At 51.2% G+C, this 18,632-nt stretch overlaps 3 protein-coding genes across 3 annotated transcripts; 1 reads left to right on the forward strand and 2 right to left on the reverse strand.

Moving 5' to 3' along the window:
* Window positions 1-246: 246 nt before the first annotated feature.
* Window positions 247-7,451, reverse strand: LOC119091765 (uncharacterized protein CG1161). The gene is made up of 6 exons (XM_037214635.1): window positions 7,352-7,451; window positions 5,125-5,212; window positions 4,157-4,266; window positions 3,567-3,678; window positions 2,974-3,102; window positions 247-416 (listed from the first exon to the last, which is right to left on the reverse strand). Exons 2-6 carry the CDS (start codon window positions 5,191-5,193, stop codon window positions 273-275), a joined length of 564 nt encoding a protein of 187 aa, XP_037070530.1. The 5' UTR covers window positions 5,194-5,212; window positions 7,352-7,451; the 3' UTR covers window positions 247-272.
* A 367-nt stretch (window positions 7,452-7,818) lies between these two features.
* On the forward strand, window positions 7,819-16,959 carry LOC119092381 (double-strand break repair protein MRE11-like). The gene is given in 15 exon segments (XM_037215344.1): window positions 7,819-7,875; window positions 9,021-9,118; window positions 9,410-9,572; window positions 9,978-10,114; window positions 10,528-10,718; window positions 11,352-11,408; window positions 11,410-11,560; window positions 12,138-12,392; window positions 12,603-12,814; window positions 13,156-13,307; window positions 13,886-14,117; window positions 14,667-14,784; window positions 15,296-15,325; window positions 15,435-15,438; window positions 16,908-16,959. Coding segments are annotated over 14 exon segments (1,845 nt in total). The 5' UTR covers window positions 7,819-7,875; window positions 9,021-9,027.
* A 365-nt stretch (window positions 16,960-17,324) lies between these two features.
* On the reverse strand, window positions 17,325-18,263 carry NP15.6 (NADH dehydrogenase [ubiquinone] 1 beta subcomplex subunit NP15.6). Its single transcript, XM_037215098.1, has 2 exons — window positions 18,115-18,263; window positions 17,325-17,597 (listed from the first exon to the last, which is right to left on the reverse strand). The coding sequence occupies exons 1-2, from the start codon at window positions 18,192-18,194 to the stop codon at window positions 17,447-17,449; spliced, it is 231 nt and encodes a 76-aa protein (XP_037070993.1). The 5' UTR covers window positions 18,195-18,263; the 3' UTR covers window positions 17,325-17,446.
* Between the last annotated feature and the right edge of the window lie 369 nt (window positions 18,264-18,632).

Consider the following 18,632-nt stretch of genomic DNA (forward strand, 5'->3'; position numbering starts at 1 on the left):
TTCCTTCGCGCCTGACCTGGCGCGGTCGCGTCCGGACCACCGTTGGGGTAGCGGCCCGCCGGACCGGGTCCATCGCACGCGGGCGGACCGCAACGCCGTCTCCCGAGCGGCCCAGGCCAGCAACCCAGCGCCGACCGGCCCCGCTCCGCGCCGCCCGACTCCCAGCAAACGTCACGCGCCGCACGCCGGAGCCTGTCCAGAGCAACGGCCGGCCTCCACGCGGCCGCCACCGCAGCCCCGGCCCGACGCGGCGCACAGAAGCCCCGGCCACGCTAGTTGAGCATGGTGCGGCGCACGTAGATGTTGTTGCGCTGTTCCTGCACCTGGCGCTTCCAGCGGTCCTGCCGGTTGCCGACGCGGTTGAGCACGCTGCCCTGCTCGTACAGCGGCTGCGCCATCCGGCCGCTCAACTCGTCCTGGAACGGCGCAGGCGCGTCAGCTGACGGCTCGGCGGCGCGACCCTGCGCAGACGGGTCACGGACGAGGTCCAGCGCAGACGGTCAGGGACGAGGTCCAGCGTAGACGGGTCAGGGTCATGCACACACTGGGCATGTACGAGGTCCGTGACAGTTCAATACAATGAACATGCACAGTATATTTCGACCAGTTCACTTTGATAAAGTATCTCGTATGTCCCCAATTCTGCGAAACTGCCATATCAGTCGAAGCGCCGCTCAGTTCAACAAGTCATTATCTCCCAAACCACAGATCCCAGATGAGCTTGCGTGACGTGTTTAAATAAACAGACCGTCTTTTGGAAAGGTTCAAGTGTTGTACATGTAGAGCTGAAACTACGCCTGTGTAATTCGATCTCATACACAAGATGACGTCTTCATGGTCTGGGGAAGGACGCCGGGCCGTTATGAGGCGGCACTGGATACTAGCCGCGAAGCGGATTGGTCACCTGACCCGGCAGACACAGAAAGGTCAGCTGACAACCAGCCAATGAGAGCGGCTGCCCTGCAACGTTACATCATACCTAAGATCCATCCGCATTCCTATCTGGCAAAAGAGCGGGGGCGACGCCATCGGCTGGGCTCGACAACACAGCTCGCATGGTGGACAGGGGCTGCAGATAAGGGGGGGGGGGGGGCAGGAGGGGCTGTCCCCTCCCCCGCCCCAAGTCCGGGCAACATTTAGCGTTAGCCCTAAGACGGCGCATGGAGGGAAGCAAGATTGGGTGTTTGCCCTCCATCTCCACAGAGGCTCCGTCTACACGGTATGTGTGTTCATGATACACGCCACACCACAAATTGAAGAAATGTTTGTCTCCCGCAGACTTACTCCAGCACCCAGCCACGGCCTATGGCGCCGACTCACTGCTTCCAGGGCTCACTTTGACTCCCGCTCAGAACAGAGCAGTACAACTCCCGGACCCGGTTCAACAGAGTTGAACCGGGTCCCGACTCCAGGATGCATGGTTCTTCTCCACAATCGATTCCGATGGAGTCAATTCTGATAGTAGCTACTGAGCCAAACCATTATATCACCAAAGCAATGCCCTGGCCTGAAGCCAACGTAGGAGATACATTTTAACGGAGCAGCCATGGGCAGGTATGGTTCATTTGGTCGACACATCGGCCGCGCGCTTTTAATGGATGCCATTGCTTACATTTCCATTTAACCCGACCCACCGATGATTTGGCTGACTCAGCCCTGACCTTGAATCACAACAAATGCTCAAAGGAATGAATTTAACCTGACTCGCGACACCTGGTCACACCGAACTCCATTCCGATTGGCAATGGTGTCAAGCACAAACCGGCTACGTACATTCCTTTCCGGCCTACAGCTGATTTTTTTCACATTCGTAGGTGCTGCCATAAGTTCCGATGCATATGGAAGCACAATTACAATTAAGCGTAGTGGATTTGCCGCAAAGTGCGCCGCAAGCTACACACCCCTGTCATCATGGGGATACGCGCACCCAAGTGGTACACACAGCCAGACGACGACGCCTAGGCGTAAACTATTTCATACATCTCGGTGATTCGTATGCCAGCCATTACAGACCGCAGTTATACGCCCCACTTTGTCTAGGGCCCAAAGGTCGTCGCTGTTGGGGCTTTACGACTGCACTCAGCTGCTGAGACTCTGTGGCGTCGTCTGCTTTTCATCCTAGCGGGAAGGGCGGGTATCGCAGAGAAATCGAAACCGTTCCTCTGGTTTTCCAGAAGTGCATCTAAGCTGTTTGACTGTTGGAACCCTCTGGCAGTGATCCAATAATTTACATAATTTACCTTAACTGTCCCTATTTCAGTTGTATCCGTATAAAGCTCTCCGCAGTCCTGTACGGCGAAAATATGGGGACAAAACTATCCATTGAACCAAACAACACAACTCGGTTGGTAGGTTCAAGGCAAACACAGCAAGCTATGCTCCAGGTGCTCTGAACCCAAAGCCACTCATGCAAATCATTCGGAACAACTTTTACAAAATACTGTTCTGGGACTCCAGTTTTGTGCTACAAACTTTCACAGCACGTGGTGTTTCCACCTAAACCACAACTCTTAAAATGCAGTATCACTTAACATGCCTTACAGGGAGGCAGCCAGGATAGTCGTTAAGGAGAGGCGAGGGGCAAAGTTCGGCGAGAACGTAGCACGCTGATAAGTAACCTTCTGTCAGAAGCCATCCATGGTGAGAAATGAAAAACGTGAGTATCATGAGGTGAGGGGGGGGAGGCAGACTTTCTCCCTTTTGCCTGCGCCTATTCGCCCCTTTAATAGCGCTAGCCGCTCCTAATGGACAACAGTAACAGAGTACCCTTGTGTAGGAATTGACAACTAAGGCCCAGAATCCACCGCAGTGCACAAAGACATGGGCGTCGCTTGTATCGCTAACCTTTACATAGTTCGCATGGGAGGCTGTATCATAAGTCCCACTCTACGTGGGAGCGTTTTACCAGTCTGAGGGCGAGTTCCGCGTGTGCACGCGGCGCCTGTATGGACGGATCGGCTGGCCGGGCCTCACCTCGTCGTTGGTCTGTTCCTGATAAGTGGATGTGGCACGCCGCTTGTTCAGGATGGGATCCAGGCAGCTGAGGAACGTCATGTAGATCACCAGCACCGAGATGATGCATATGATTAGGATGACGACCACCTGCCGGCAGAGTGCGGGAGTGCAGCCACGTTAGGCGAGGCAACGAACCGGCACCCAAGCGAGCGCAGCACTACCGTACAGTACCTCACGAATAGAAGCGTTAGGGCACAGGAAAACGATGGGTGTTTGGATGATGCTGTGGTGTTCGGATTACGTATGACGCACAAGATGATATCGCATGGTTGCTTATCGCTCGTTGCTAACTTCTTCAAGCATTGCATGATCGTGAGCATGAAAAATGAGCACTCTGCATCCACATCCATCACCGACCATGTATGCGTATGTCAAAATGTGACGCAATATAAAATCCTAGTCGGACAAACTCATGACAATAGGATGAATCACGACGCACGAGCAGAGCGAGGTGGCGATCTGTACAGGCGCTTCCCGCGCGTTTCATACGCGAACTAATTACAGAGCAAACAACTGGTCAGAGACGGTTTAAAAGATAGGCAGACACAGACCTTGATCGTGGTGGTATTCCTGCTTTCAAACTTGCATTCACAAAGCGGACAGAATTCACGACTTTTCGAGAAATTCGCAGGCAGCTCCGGCAGAATCACATTGTCACAATTGCTGAAACACGACACATCTGACGTGAACCAATTTTCTGGCGACAGCATGGCAGAATATAATTATGTGCTTTAAGTGCAGAGAATTTCAATCTTTGGGTAACAATATGCTCCACACAGAATGGTCCCATACATGCTATATTCCATATGTTTCCAAAATTTAGAAAATAACATACTACTAATTGTAACACACAGTGGGTGTACTACAATCAAAAGCAATTTGTTTCTTCAAGATACAACATGAGATCATGAAATCAAGGCACAAGACCACCAAATCATATGGAAATTATACACAGCATTCACCACTGCCAACAAGGCAGGACTGGTGGTGCATACAAAAATCAGCATTTTTTCAAACAAGTTTGCATTGAAGCACAGCTCTTCATGGACCATTTTTACACACCCTAGAACACTAACACGTAAAAGATTCTGCCATTGCCACATAAAGGATAATTGGAACATATCTGGTAAAATATGCTTACCACAGATTCGGAGCCACATTGGCAATGTAGAGTTTTCTGTCAGATGATGACCCATTAACAACATTTGGGTTGGGACAAACACACTTACATCTCACATCTTCATAGAGGGCCTGAAAGAGATCAAAAGTGCCAAAATCAACCTTAACTTGCACTGGTATGTTGTAAAGAACTATGAAGAATAACTTGACATATGAATACAATGCAGAGGGAGCTACAATCTTAAACATAACAAACATAAAAAAGCAAAGATCAAACACTTGGACCGACTATGGGCCGAAATAATTGATCAAACTAATCATCCTCGCCTGGCATTTTAGTTGCCCACTTTGTTTTGGCCAGTTGCTTCTTTCAGACAGCATCAGGTGTTGTTGATGCACTGTAAAGGACTGGGTGGTACTGACGTTGAAGTCATGCATGCATAATGACCCACGTCTTGTACTTGGAATTGATGGGAGCCGAGCCGGGGTATGCTGATTATGAGTCCAACATTCTACCACTGAACTGACTGGGAATGTCTCTCAGCCCAGCAGTAGAACTCTAGACTCCAGAAGACTGCCAGCTTAATGGTAGAATGCTGGACACATAATCAGAATATCCTGATCCAAAGCTCTGCAACTGCAAGAAGAGTTTGGGTTATGATGTCTACAGTACTGAAAACCAAACTTCATCCCATCCCTTCCAGGAGTCAACACCTGACAAAGGCCAAGAACTAACAAACTGAAGGATTAAGCAGATACTTAGTGACCAGGCCAGGATGACCCTCAAAGAAATAATCCATCTGCAAAACTAATATCTTGTTTCATATATGTTGTAAAGCTGGGTCATCAAGCAGCATAATTTAGTTGTAGATGACCAATATATATATATATATATATATATATATATATATATATATATATATATATATATATATATATATATATATATCACAAATTGATAAATAGCTAGTGTAATGTAAGAGTACTCACCTCAGTATCATGGATAGTAAAAGAGGCAACAATGATCAAGAGAGCTGAGAACATTGCAGCAGAATGCATCTTGGATGTACCACTGTGCCTGAAAACAGACAAAACATTGAGGGATATGCACTTGCACATAATGTTTAACACTAGTATGTCAACATGAGCTAGATGTAACCAAAATTTGGGTAAAAATAATGAAATCACATGCATATAACAATCATATAACACACTATTAAGACCATAATGTCCATATTTATCAAGCTTCTGAGATTCTGGGAAACCTGTTTCAAAATGTCACAGTGGATAACATGAGATCTCTGTTTTCAGGCCACATTAAATGGGCTGTCACTTGTGCAACACAATGTCATTCCATTTTTAGTGCTGTTTGTGCTGTTTTTGTTCTTTTATTTCAGATCACTGCCAACAAGAAGTCATCAGCTCCATCCATCCAATATGTACTGGTGCCCTGGAGTATTGTTAAGTTCATTCCAAGCATGTTACCTTGTTGCTCACAATCAAGCTTTAGCACCTCAACAATGCATTAATGTTGCCTAAATCCTGCATGATGCTTCTAAGCCTGTGTTCAGTTTAATGCAGATTCAGGTTCACATACTTGCAAATCAATGGCCATGCTGGGTGAAATCTGGCTTATGAATGGGCTGTATATGTTTTTTAATTGGAGTATGGCATGGTCCACTATGATAATCAGTTGATTATGGTGAAGAGATGATGGGCATGTGCAATTGATGAATGTCTTTGGGATACAACTTTGGCTCATTATCAGCATCACATGTGGTGCCATAAATGAAACATTGCCACCAGTGAGTCCTGACACACACCATCCCACAGTGAAATTCCAGGTTAACAGCAATATTTGGCACTAAAAGCAGAATGTGCAGCAATGCTTGGACACTCTGCAAACCATGGTCAAGATATGAACAACATGCTTGGGGCAGATAGAATATTGTCTCAAATATAGTAGTAAGCTGTCCCACTTGGATCAGATTTTGTTGATCTTTCACATCCACAAAGACATGCTATATCATCAGATTTAGTCAGTATCTATGATCTTATCAGCTTTTTTATATAAAACACAACATTTCTGTCATCAAATTTGGGTAGGCTATCCCAAGTTGGAAGCTGTGCATCACCTCTACACCAACAGGATCTTACTGAAATATGTCATGGTGTCCACACACAATGCTTGACAATGTGTGTCCTGCTCTCAGGCATCACCTGACCTTTAGTACCAATGCAGCCACCATCCACAGGCCAGACCAGTCAACACTGAAAAATGGATGCTTAAAGCAGCTCTAACCTACCCTTCCATGTGTTGGTGGACCAAAGCACAGACACACAAACTAACTGAGCCATGAGATGGATGCAAGGTTGAACAAAGGGATGGTGCTTCTGGCTTCTGATTCTCAATGGATAACAGATGACAATAAGTGCCACTTTAGAAGAAAAAGAATCCCTACCAGGTGGGTGAGCCAACTGAGTGTCATCAAAGATATAAAAATAATGTTATCAACTGAACTCTCAACTGAAAAGGACAAGGTGGGTGTAACAGGTATTCTCCCACTAAATGTCACTTGCTTATACAAATCTTAGCTTTAGAAAATGGCTTTAATACCTAGGTCAGACTGTACAAATGCATTGGCACCATGCCCAGCACAGCAGTGACTATATCAAAATTTTTGGTGCATGCATGCCATGAATGTGAGCACTGGGTTTCCCACAGCTGACACCAATGTTGGTGCATAGTGCCAATGTTTCACAAAATGATGATGCTGAGAAGGTAATTACAGGCAAAAGTGTCATGGAACAGTTCTCCCACAGGAATATGAAAATTAATTCAGCACCACTGGAATCACACAAGTTTAGTACATACAAGCATGAGGCCAGGAGCACCTGAGTCATATAGGCATCCAGCACAGCGGATGGATTTTTGCAGACTGGCATAGGCCCCAGTGACCTGACTAGCCTAGGACTCTGTCTCCTGACTAGCCTGGGGCTCTGTCTCCTGACTAGGTTGGGGCTCTGTCTCCTGACTAGGTTGGGGCTCTGTCTCCTGACTAGCCTGGGGCTCAGTGACCAGACTGTCCTACGGCCCAAAAGTCGCACTGTTGTGGTTTTATGCTTACAGCCTATTATTATGGCTCTATTCAAAACATTTCTCGCTTGTCACGTCCACACGAGGTGCACCAGTTGCTCTAAGCTCCAAGGTACCCACCAAGATTTTACACGCAAGGTGCTACACGCAAGAGCACACAGGCCCCGTTTAGCAAAGATTTTTAACCGCTGCGAACACAGCCACCAATTTTAGGCAAGCTCATTGTTTTTATTCTGGAGTTTCGGAAATGTTGCAGCCTGCCATCCATGCGACTGCACCACATTTTGACGTCACTATAGGTTGCAAAGTGTCAAGTAAATCAAAGTACCCCAGGTCACAGTCTGACTCACGAAGACCCTCAGGACATCTCCAGCCCTCTGGAGCCTGAATTAATTCGTGTTACACAGTGATTAGCCCATTTTAAACCATTTTAATCTCCCAGAGTCAATTATTGTGACGTCTTTTCATTTACTTTGGTAGCAGTTACAAATGGCTTACCATTAGCGCCATTTATGTCTCTTCCATACCCTGATGGCGCGAACGTTTGACGAAAGTGGTGTGCTGCTGAGCGATTTGGGTGTGTGTGTGTGAGAGAGGTGGTGTTGTGAGGGGGTGTTGGTGTTGCTGTTTTTCAAGATTCGATGGTATGATAATCAAGAGGAAATGATCCACAATGTTCATTTAGCCATTGCGCTGCTGTTCTGCCATCGACTGTCCTTCCCTCACGTAACAGCGAAGCAAAGATTGGGAGGCACCGCAAGTTGGCGGGACTGCATTTGATAGGTATTGGGCAATGGAGGGTTAAACTTCCAATTTGGTCCAGTTCCTCTGAATTTAAAAAACAATGCTTGTGACAAAGAGCCACCTTTGGCTGAAAGGGCTTCCTAGGATCTGAGTTCCTTCCTCCCTCCACTGTTCAAAAACTATGCAAAAGCTGGCTATGCTACTGATCCTGCAACCTACCTGACATACAATGACCAACTTATCAAACTTGTCAAACTTGTGTGGTACTTGTCTGCCTGGTTTGTTATTGATGTTCTGGGTTTACTAGCAGTGGGCCATTTTACACCAATTATGGTCTGATTCATGCATGTAAGGGTTGTTCTGGACTAAGCATAATTCATATCCATTCTCTGCTTTTAGATTGATTGTGGTTTGCCATTCACTTTACAATGCCAGATGGTGACTGCTTGGCCCATTGGCTAAAAACCAGTGTGCTGCTTTTGGAGCCAGTGACAACAATGCACTAACTGCTGAGCTTGGTGCAATTGTCCTATAAACACTGCTTTGGTTAACTTTTATTGAATTTCAAAATGTTTGATTGTGAACAGCATTAATTGCTCTTACAGCCTCCAAATTATTTCAGACATGGAATATTCATACTTGCTATTAGTTGTGGCTGCTAACCTCGGGACATTGATAGCTTGGTGTGCATACTAGAAACAATTTAGCACAAAGTTTGCCCAGATGGTGCACATGTTCCACATCACATGTATTATTTGCATTTTGACCCCTGGCTTGGCAACTAGCTGAGAGATCTGCCTTTGTTAAGTGCACTCTTGTATTTGTCAAGTGGCTGCACCTGGGTTCTTGCAGACTGATTATGCTGGATATTCAGTTATTCTTCTTTCTATGCCCACCTGACCTTGGAGTAATTTCTAAGGTGGCTTGACATGTGCTCTTTAGGTCCAAGTTCTATCCTGCACCTATTCATATATCTTTATGCCTTGCTTTGGAATTGCGAGAGTACGATGAGAGAACAGGTTGCTGACAAAAGTGCCTTTTACAGATCCATCATGCCTGCAGAACTGGGCACAGAGGATGAATTTAGAATTCTAGTGGCAACAGATAATCACCTAGGGTACCAGGAGAAGCATGGAGAAAGAGGTATGACTTGAAGATGCAGTTTGGGGCTTGCAACTGAAATGCATAGTTTCCACAGTTTTTTGACATCTGTTTTTTTCTTGGACCATTCATATTATTTAGGTCATATATCTGCTTTCAGTGTGCATTAAACTAATCGTGTCCTTGCTTTCACATCTTGCATCACCTCAGATTAAAATCTGAGTAAAACATGTGCATATTGGTTTCAAAATAGTCATCAGCCCCCCCCCCCCATGTTCTTGGACATCTCTACATCTATGGAGAAAATTATATCTGTGGTTACTTGATTTCCAGGCAGTGACAGCATGACCACATTTGAAGAGATTCTGCAACTAGCCCATGAAAAAGAAGCAGATTTTATATTGCTTGGTGGGGATCTCTTTCATGAAAATAAGCCATCTCGAAATTGTGTGATACAATGTTCACAACTCCTAAAAAAGTATTGTCTTGGTGACAGGTAAGTAGCATGTCTCTAAGAATATCCTGAACACATTTCCAATCTCAGGTCAGGTATTGGATAGATAACTATATTTCAAGCTGTCTCAATGGCAGGCAGTGACAATGCATAGTTTGTGGTAGACAGTATCCTAAACTGACCTTCATATGGGCCTCAAAACCATGTTGTTTGCACTCTGTTTTGATTGGTAGTAGCCATTTGCTCTTCTGAAAAGGAAATGGTGCGATGCTGTTTAACATCCAATCTTAACATACAACATCCAATGTAACATTAATTGCTACATCCAGCTTGCAATTCCAACATGGCATACACCTGATTGCAAATAGCATCTGTCCTCATCTGCTCCCAACTCCTATCATGGTGCCTTTCCTCTGAAGACTAATGATGACCTCTGATTTATTTCAGACCGGTAGCATTTGAATACCTGAGCGACCCCAGTCAGGATTTCTGCATGCAGGAGCCACGGGTGAATTTTCACGACCCCAACCTTAACATCGCGATGCCCGTGTTCTCCATCCATGGCAACCACGACGACATCAGCGGTGGGTGAACATTGCTGGAGTCCACCATGCTTTGTATGGCCTCATACATTTTGTTCATGATCACCTCGCCATCCAGTCTATTTGTGAAGGCTGCTACCGATTTTGATGGAGGTCGTATGCTGAACTCTGGCCGTGAAGGGTCATTTTGTCATGAACTACGTTTTTATCTGGGACAGGACGTTTTTATCTGTTGTGTCATATTTTGTACCTTATCCTTTCTTAGCGAATGAGAGCCTGCAGTTGAAGCTGCTCCGCCACCCCAGGGCTGGGTGACACGGCCTCCCTTGAACTGCTCTCCGTGGCGGGACTCATCAGTTATAGCTGCTCCGCCACCCCAGGGCTGGGTGACACGGCCGCCCTTGAACTGCTCTCCGTGGCGGGACTCATCAGTTATAACTGCTCTGCCACCCCAGGGCTGGGTGACACGGCTGCCCTTGAACTGCTCTCCGTGGCGGGACTCATCAACTACTTCGGCCGCTGGACCGACCTCAAGTCTGTCCGGCTGGCGCCCGTGCTGCTGCAGAAGGGCCAGACCAAGCTGGCGCTGTACGGGCTCGGCAACGTCCGGGACGAGCGGCTGCACCGCATCTTCACCGGCGGCAACGTGAGAGCCCGGCGGTGACCAGTCACGTGCTGAAACAGAGTTGACTGGGCTTTTCAGTCACGTGCCAGATAGGGCTCACCAGTCACGTGCCGAGACAGAGGTGACCAGTCACGTGCCGAGACAGGGGTGACCAGTCACGTGCCAAGACAGGGCTCACCAGTCACGTGCCGAGACAGGGGTGACCAGTCACGTGCCAAGACAGGAGTGATCAGTTACGTGCCGAGACGGGGCTTAGCAGTCACGTGCCGAGACAGGGGTGACCAGTCACGTGCTAAGACAGGGGTGATCAGTTACGTGCCGAGACAGGGTTCAACAGTCACGTGCGGAGACATGGGTGACCAGTCACGTGCGGAGACGGAGCTCGCCAGTCACGTGCGAAGACGGAGCTCGCCAGTCACGTGCTGAGACGGAGCTCACCAGTCACGTGCCATGACAGGGGTGACCAGTCACGTGCCGAGACAGGGCTCATTCACATTCAGGCGTAGCAAAGAAAATATCGGCCTGCTCTGCCTGTCAGTGAGTGTGTGAGTGAGCTCACACACTCACTGACAGCTGAGCTCACAACAAGTGAGCTCGTTGCACGTCCTCTCTATTGGAGGAACCACCACTGACGCGGCGGGTCTGTCTGTCTAGTTCGTGATGCTCCGTCCTAAAGAAGACACAGAAAGCTGGTTTAATCTGTTCGTGCTGCCACCAAAACCGCGTGAAACACGGCCCCAAGAACTACATTCCGGTGGAGTTTCTGGACGACTTCCTCGACCTGGTGGTGTGGGGGCACGAGCACGAGAACCGCCTGCGGCCCGAGTGGCAGGAGCGTCCGCAGCTCTACATCTCGCAGCCCGGTGAGTCCGCGACAGGTCAGGTGGTCGGCCTCTTCTGAAACGTCCCGGTCGTCTGCGCGGCGGCGGCGGCGGCGGTCTGATGATGTGCGCTGGGCGCGCCCCCGAATGGGCCGCTGACTGCCGGCAGAGGATGATGGGTGCGCCGGCCGGGGCACCGGTGCCTCGCCTCCGTGGGCTGATCGACTTCAGAGGCGTGTGGGCAGTGCTAATCACGAACTGATGTGGTGGGTGGTGCTGGCTCGAGTTTGCTTCAATGTTCTTTCATAACTCAGTGTTATTGGTCCCTCACTGACGAGTTTCGTCTTTGTTAGGCTATTTTATGCGCGCCCATGCACTTTTTAGACATGCTGGTACTTTAACTTGCTGCAATTTCAAATTCCCCTCCGATCGATCTTTTACGATCTCCACGTCGCCGCGAGAATGGCACTGGTACGCTCCCGCGCTAGCAGTTGTAACATTGAAACGCCCGGCTCGATCAGAGTGTTCCCACGCAGCCTGAAGCGAGCCGAGCGCGGTGGCCGCCACCGACCCTGCCGCCGTCAGCGCGACCTGACAACGGGCGGCCGCGCGCGCGCAGGCAGCTCGGTGGCCACCTCGCTGTGCGACGCCGAGGCCAAGCCGAAGGCGGTCGGCCTGCTGACGGTGCGCGGCAAGGAGTTCCGCATGGAGTCCGTGCCGCTGCGCACGGTGCGGCCGTTCGTGTTTCGCACGTTGCGGCTCTCGGAGTGCGCCAGCCTCGACCTCACCGTGCGCGACGTGTCGGCGGCCGTGCAGCAGTACGTCGCCGCCTACGTGGACGACCTGCTGCTGGAGGCGGAGGAGCAGCTGACCGGTGCGTCTGGGCGACGGGAGGTCTCAGTGGTGGTGTGTGACGCGTCTCAGTGGCGTTGTGTGGCGCGTCTCAGTAGCCGTGCGTGGCGCGTCTCAGTGACCGTGTGTGACGCGTCTCAGTGGCTGTGTGTGATGCGTCTCAGTGGCTGTGTGTGACGCGTCTCAGTGGCTGTGTGTGATGCGTCTCAGTGGCTGTGTGTGACGCCGGCAGGTCACGAGAAGCAGCCGCGCCGCCCGCTGGTGCGCCTGCGCGTGGAGTACTCGGATGAGAACCAGGTGTTCCAGGGCGTGCGCTTCGGCCAGAAGTACTCGGACCGGGTGGCTAATCCCGAGGACATGATCATGCTGAAGCGGGAGCGCACCGAGGCGGAGGCGCGCGCCGACGCCGTGGACGGCGGGGCGATGGCGGCCGTCGTGCAGCATGTAAGTGCTCACTGCCAAGTGCGCTGGCTGGGTCTGGACAGAAGCTTGCCGACAGTAGTATGACCTGCGGACAACGCGGGCGTCAGCTGCGTTGGTAGGGATGTGTGAGGACTGTTTCCGCTGTGCCGCGTGAGTTCTTTTTATCGTCATCAGAAGGGGTTGGCGTGTATATATTGCTTCATTCTTACCCTGACTTAGCATTGACACAAGCGCCACGTTTATGGTCTTGTAGTCCTTTTTTTGCACACTTGCCATTTGATCAATTTCGCCACAGGACGAGAGCGTTGCCGCAACGACTGGACCATAGGGCTGTTGTTATTCTCACTGTGCGCGTCTGTCAGGAGGAGATGCGGGTCGAAGATTTCGTGGTGCAGTACTTCGCGCAGCTGGAGGAGGGTGCCGGACTGCACGTGCTGGATGAGCGAAAGATGGGCATGGCTGTCAATCGCTTCGTCCTCAAGCAGGAGATTGGTGCAATCAGCGACGTTGTGAAGTAAGTAGTGCTCACTGGTGCTGCTGTCGAGCGGTCATTTGCAGGCTGTCAATTCTCCCCAGACAGTGCAAATTACTGGATCCAGCAGTGTTACTGGTAGCTGCTGGGTCAGTGCTTGCGAGTCTGTTGGCCTGACCACGCGGGCTTCGTGCGGTGTTCAATCCTGTAGTCTTTCTGGCAGCCACTTGGTAACATTTGGAGCTCAGCTTACCAGCCCAGGTTCTGTGTGGTGCCATGTTCCGTGCCCGGCTGCCTTTGAGAGCTGTCAGCAATTGCCTCTGTGTTATTACAAGGTACCGACCGCAAACAGCTCCAGCTAAGACACGAATGGCTCTCGTCGGCCGACGACGACGCTGTACGCTCGTGATTTTTTACGAGACATAGGTAAAGCCGTGTTTGTCGCCATGTGGGTCGTGTCAGCAGTGCTGGACGCGCCCGATTCGCGCTCACTTGGTTCTCGATCGAACATATGTGCTGGCGACCGAGAGGTGCTACGATTGGCATGGCCGCGAAGCGGCAGAGCCCAAAGACTGCCGGCGAGGGCGAGGCATGTCAGGGACGGCCGCCCGCTGCCGCAGGCACCAGATCAAGAGGGCGGTGGCCGAGCTGCAGGCGCGCAGCCCGCTCGAAGTCAGCGAGGCGAGCGCGCGGGAGGAGCTGGCCAGGGCCCGCGAGGAGCGCGCGCAGAAGAAGCTGGAGAAGATGAACGGTAGCGGAGCCACCGCCGCCACCGCCGCCACCGCCGCCACCGCCGCCACCGCCGCCACCGCCGACAAGCTCAGGGTGGATTCGGACGAAGAGGAGGAGGAGGTGAACACGGCGTCACAACATGAAGCACGCACAGACATGTCGGCCGGGCGGCGTACCAAAGCACGGTGAAGCGATTGGGTGAACGTTTGCGAGTCCCGTCAAGATCATTGTGGTACGCGCCTTTACGGAGTTGTTCTCTCTGGCGGCGTGTGCCACTGCACTGTCGGCGTTCGCTACGTGGGCCTACGTTCGCTTAGTATATGATCAAGGTTGCGCCAGCGTTATGGTGCGCCTTTGATGATTACCATGATTGTTATGGTGAGAGGACTGTTACGACGCAGCCAACCAGAAAACAACCTTGTATGATTCCATGGGAAATTTGGAAATGGCGGATTCTACCGTCGTTCTGCATCAATCGTCGTTCAAAAGATGTTCCGTTCCTGAGTCTTGGCGTCGTCCCTGAAATCATGCTCCGTGGACAGCAGTTCCATCTGGCTGGGACCATGTGTGGGGTGAGCGCTGTGCCGTGCCCAGCGCTATGAGCGGCGTCTCCAGTGTACGAAGTGCTGTGCTGGCGCCAGCCGGTGACTGGCCGACGGTGTCCGACAGATGCGCGGCGTGCTAGAGGGCGGCTCTCCGCCGCCGCCGCCGCTGCCGGACGTCGCTGCCGTCACCATCATCTCCGACTCTGACTCGGACGACGTGATGATGCCGGACGACCCACCAGGTACGGGACGGCAGGCGCCGGTCGCGACGCTGGCACGATGCCGGGGTCAGGCGTGGCTCCGGACACTGCGGAGGTCACGACAGGGGGGGAGGGGGTGCACCCGCCAACGATAGACACGAGCCACGTGACTAGTAGGTGTGCATCAACGATCATCACACCTGGTAGGAAACGCATGGACACGGCGGGTGTCACATTTGCGCTATGGCCCATGCCCCAGCGCAGCGCTGTGGCCGGTATCCCAGCGTTGTGGTTCGTGTTCCAACGCTGTGGCCCCTCTCCCAGCACTGTAGCCCGTGTCCCAGCATTGCGGCCCCTCTCCCAGCGCTGTGGCCCGTGTCCCAGCGCTATGACCCGTCTCGCAGCGCTTTGGCCCGTCTCCCAGCGCCGTGGCCGGTACCCCAGCGCTGTGGCTCGTGTCCCAGCGCTGTGGCTGTTATTGGGCGCTGTAGCCCGCATCGCGGCGCTGTGTACAGCGCCCCTGTCTACCTCACCAGCCTATGCCATGTTGCAGCGGAGAGCGCGACTGGCGGCGGGCGGCGGGCTGGAGCGCGAGCGGCGCGGGGCGGCCGCGGCCGCGCCGGTCGCGGCGCCGGCGACGGACGTCCCGCACCCCGCGGGCGTGGACGGGGACGCGGCCGCGCCGCTGCCAGCAAGGTGCGGGTCGGACACGACAGGCCGGCTCTGCTGGCGCCTGGCAGGCGTGGCCCGCCACCGCGGAAAGGGCGCGGGGAACGCGGTGTATGAGGCATCTGAGCACTATGTCCCGTCTTTGTGCGCTGTCGTGGCCCGTTATCATGATTGGATATGCTGGACTTTTAGCACACGCCCGGGTGGCGGGTTGGATACACTTCGCTCGGGCGAGGGCCCTGACCCTGCTGAGATCTCAGAAACTAAGTGTGCTAAGACACCAGATTTACGGGGTGTGTTGGCCTGTACGTGAACTCACGTGGGTCGAAGTTTGAGGTTCCTAGGTCATGGCTTTGGGGTCGAATAAGATCAAACAGGGTCAAACCGCAATTTGGCGTCTTAAGTGCAGCCAGAAGTTAGACACCTGTTCCAGGCAAAAGGTCGCACGCTTATTTAACTTCATTGGCCTTTTTCGACCTTTCAAAGGTCACGGTGACCAAACTCAGGCAAGACTGCTTTGATTTTTGCATTTAAATAAGCGACAGAAATTATGCTGGGCAGTATGTTCCCAAGACAAAATGTTGACCTGGGTCATTTTGGGTCAGTGGCCTGCTCTCACCTATAAGAAGTCTATGGAAGATGTATAATGCGGTTCCCGTTATCAGTAAATTCGAAACGAGCGCCAGAAACCTCCTGTCACAGCAAGTTCTAAAGCAATAAGACAGGTTGTTTTTGACCCTGGTATAACCTTCATACCTGACTTCAGGCAATGGAATTTGTGCATTTAATTTTTGTGTTGCCTAAGGAAGTATTTCAGTGATGTATCACTTCGTCTGACATTTCGTTTTTGCATCAGATTGAACGATTCCCTAGCATTGACCTCGCTGAATTCATAGCCCGACTTAAACCTGCCGTAGGTCAGCGACCTTGTAAGATACATCTAAATTTGTGATACCAAACGATCTGCTATTCATTTGTCCACACCTATGCCAAATTTGGCGTGGCTACGCCATGCCGTTCGGAAACCATTCCTGACAACCTTCGAGGGGGTCACATTGGCCCCACCCGTGCGCGTGTTAACTCTAACTCGTGTTTGTACGTGCGGTGACGGTACTGGCTGGACGTCAGCCGTGGCACCAGAGACCCAGAGTCATGACCTGTATTGCTGTGTACCGCTGGGTGAGCGGCAGCATGCGCGAGTCCCCCCATGCGCCGCGTTTTCGTGACCTTCATCGGCGATCACACTCCACCTCCCCGTTCAGGTGAGTCCGGTGCCTGCCGATCGCCTTGACCTGGTGCGTGCGGTAGCGAGACCGTCATGACGCAGTGTACAACGCGTCGCGCCGCGCTCCCACGATATTGTCGCAGTCTCGGTGACCATGTGCGCATATGTGACGGCAGGGCCTGGTGCCCATCACGGCGGCGTTCGCGGCGGCGCCGCGGCCGTCGCGGACCAGCAGCGGCTCGTCCCAGTCTGGCACCCGCACCTCGTCCAGACCGACCCGCCGCAAGGGCGTGCTGTTCGACAGTGACAGCGACAGTGACTGAGTGACGGCGGCCCGCTTCTCCCCATTAGCGGTGAACTCGCTCTCATTATCGCACGGCCAACTCATTCCCAGGCATTACCGTCTGCCTGGCTTGTGGGCCTCAGTTGAGGGCGACCATGTGATGGTTGAGATGCACTTTGTGATAGCCCAAATGGCCTATGGCATGAAGACACAGCTGAAGTGGCGCGGCTCACGGGTCGTGAGCCATCTGCGTTTTTACAAACGAATGGCTTTTAATAAATTATAGCCAGTTGTTTGTCAGGTGTGGTGCCGGTGAACACGCGGAACGACCAACGTGATCTCATGTTTGGCGCCGTACACGGCTCCCTAGCATAGTTTACGCGGAATCACACACTGGAATGTCCGCAGTACTCTATTTCTCACCAGGCATGGGAGCACACCACCTCGGGGGTCTCCGAGTTCCTCAATCACACACCGGCGCGGCCCGGCGCGTCACTATGTACAATACGGGGGTGCGGTGCCATCGTCTAGATGATGATCCTCGTGTCTCCCAGCTCCTCATCTGATGGAAGCTCAATCTTGGCCGGATCCACCAGGTTGGGGTCAAGCAGCGGCAGGCCTGCAGACTCACGGGCATGGATCTGCAGGAATGCCTCCCGATGTGCCCAGTCCAGGCCCCTGACAAAGTGGTATGCTTGTTCAGTTCACCAGGGACACTGTGTGATGTTCACATGGCTTTGACAGGGGGATTGTGGCTGGTATTCATCATACAATACGGATGAAGAAAAAAAATTTCTAAAGACATTTCATCCCATACCTGGATATTTCCATAGGGACATCACACTCCAGAAAGAAACAAATAATATAGAACCATAATAGATAGCTGTCGCACACTAGCCACAACTAATTCTGTTTGCCCAAATCTGTCGTGAACCATTAATATATTGCTGACTAAAAGCAGAGGGACAGGCTGACAAACTGAGCTGCAGGTTTCACACATGCATGCCATACACAATACTTTGACTTTTCTGCAAAAACATGTCACTTGTGCTGCCCTTCCTCCATCCCCATGCCTCTCTACCCAGTTAGTCTCATGCAGTGGCCTTTAATATAATGTTAAAATTCATAGGCACACATGGAACCACTGCACTACCACATATCATCATGGTAGACTGCTGTACAATGTTCTAAATACCTAGGGTCAGGCAAATATGCCCAGATGAAGCTGCATAGCACAACACCACAGCTAATTGAGATGAAGAACATATAGTGCATCAGCCTTCTATCTTCTGCTTCACTCTCAATGCTCCAGCCAAAGCTCTGCCATTGCTGAAAAACAACATATCAGGGATTACTTAGTGCTTGAAAAATGACTTCTAAAAACTGACCCTATCAGCAAGTATAGATTTGGTAATTTCTAATATTTACTACATTTCAGTTGTGATTTTATCAGATAAAACATGAGAGAAATTATCATCATTAATGAGTCTACAGCCTGGCTTTTTAGGATCAAAAATGCTACAAGGAATATAGGAAACACCACCCAAAATTCCTGCAGGGGCAATTAAGTCCAGCTAAAAGCTGAGCTTGCACAACATATTGTTGATTACAATACAAAACAATATCATTGGAATACAATGAAGTAAGTCAATAATGCACACAGATGATGCCAAAAAACATGCATCTTTCTGTGAACACTTGGTGGTTGACAGC

The sequence above is a fragment of the Pollicipes pollicipes genome, unplaced genomic scaffold (assembly GCF_011947565.3).
Source record: "Pollicipes pollicipes isolate AB1234 unplaced genomic scaffold, Ppol_2.1 Scaffold_3447;HRSCAF=4054_pilon_pilon_pilon, whole genome shotgun sequence".
Classification (NCBI taxonomy): Eukaryota; Metazoa; Arthropoda; class Thecostraca; order Pollicipedomorpha; family Pollicipedidae; genus Pollicipes; species Pollicipes pollicipes.